At 69.6% G+C, this 1,230-nt stretch overlaps 1 protein-coding gene across 1 annotated transcript in view; it reads left to right on the top strand.

Annotated features, from left to right (window-relative positions):
- MIB2 (mindbomb E3 ubiquitin protein ligase 2) overlaps positions 1-1,230 on the top strand; it is a 4,790-nt gene that overhangs the window by 219 nt on the left and 3,341 nt on the right. The window contains exons 2-3 of the mRNA XM_014543770.1: positions 754-884; positions 982-1,176. Of these exons, the coding sequence (XP_014399256.1) occupies positions 754-884; positions 982-1,176 (326 nt within the window). The remainder of the gene's footprint in view (positions 1-753; positions 885-981; positions 1,177-1,230) is intronic.

The raw sequence follows: 1,230 nt of genomic DNA, 5'->3' as shown, positions 1-1,230 counted from the left end.
AGGCGACCCTGGCCAGCGCCTCCGACACCGACAGCCCTCGTCCCGCAGGACCAGAGCTGCCTCTGCTCACTTCCCCTGGGGCAGGGCAGGCCTTCCTGGGCCATTTCCCTGAAGAGTGGCCGAGTCATGGTCACTCTGGCCTCCGTCCACTGGGGAAGGCGACCATGTCCACTGAGCAGGTGGTGCCATGGTCCTGGTGCCACCCCCAGAGCCAGGCACGGCTCCCCAGTGTAGCCATGGCGGGCACTGAGGTGGCCTGTGGCCTGTGTGGCCCTGCAGCCAGCATCCTCCGTGGAGGTCCTGGGCTTGGCAGTGGGCAGCCCACGCTGGGCCAGCCCCAAGGCACACGGGGCAGGAGCTGTGGTCTGGCTGGGAGCCTCTTTGCTGTGGTCGGGGGGCGGGCGGGGGGCGAGATTACGCTGGGGACAAGGCTGCTGGGTTGGGGGCACCCAGAGAGACCCTCCCTGTTCCCTGTGTCCTTGACACTCACACGCCCACATGTGGCCAGAGGCAGCGCAGGGTCAGCTGTCTGGGCACCTGCATTCCCTTCCTCCATTGCCCGTGCTGGCCCTCCCTGGACCGGGCCCTTAGGGGGGCCTGGGTGCATCAGGGAGGCCCCTGGAGGAACATGGTCAGCAGGCTCCAGGCCGAGTGTGCAGGGCCCAGAACTGCTGGGCCAGCCGTCCTGGGCCCTGGGCGCGGGGGGCGAGGCTGGGCAGGGCAGAGGCCGGTGCCGTCACTGCCACCGTGCATGGCCCAGGTCACACTCTCTTGCAGGGTCACACTGAGTCCCCGCCAGGGCCTCCCAAGGATCCCTCTGAGGGGCATCTTCCAGGGGGCCAAGGTGGTGCGGGGCCCCGACTGGGAGTGGGGCTCACAGGACGGTGAGTGGGTCCAGGTGGGAGGTGGGGGCTGGGCTGGACTGGCTGTGGCTGTGCCTCATGGCACGGGCTTAGCCGGCCGGTGGGGCACTGTCTCCAGGAGGGGACGGGAAGCCAGGCCGAGTGGTGGACATCCGTGGCTGGGACGTGGAGACGGGCCGGAGCGTGGCCAGCGTCACGTGGGCCGATGGCACCACCAACGTGTACCGTGTGGGGCACAAGGGCAAGGTGGACCTCAAGTGTGTGGGCGAGGCGGCCGGCGGCTTCTACTACAAGGACCACCTCCCGAGGCTGGGTAAGGGCCGCCCGGCCGGCCGGCCTGGCTGAAGCTGTGTGGGCTGGGCTGGGC

The sequence above is a fragment of the Myotis brandtii genome, unplaced genomic scaffold (assembly GCF_000412655.1).
Source record: "Myotis brandtii unplaced genomic scaffold, ASM41265v1 scaffold334, whole genome shotgun sequence".
NCBI classification, from domain to species: Eukaryota; Metazoa; Chordata; class Mammalia; order Chiroptera; family Vespertilionidae; genus Myotis; species Myotis brandtii.
Note: the sequence above shows the minus strand (reverse complement) of the source record. Positions and strands in the feature narration are given on the sequence as shown.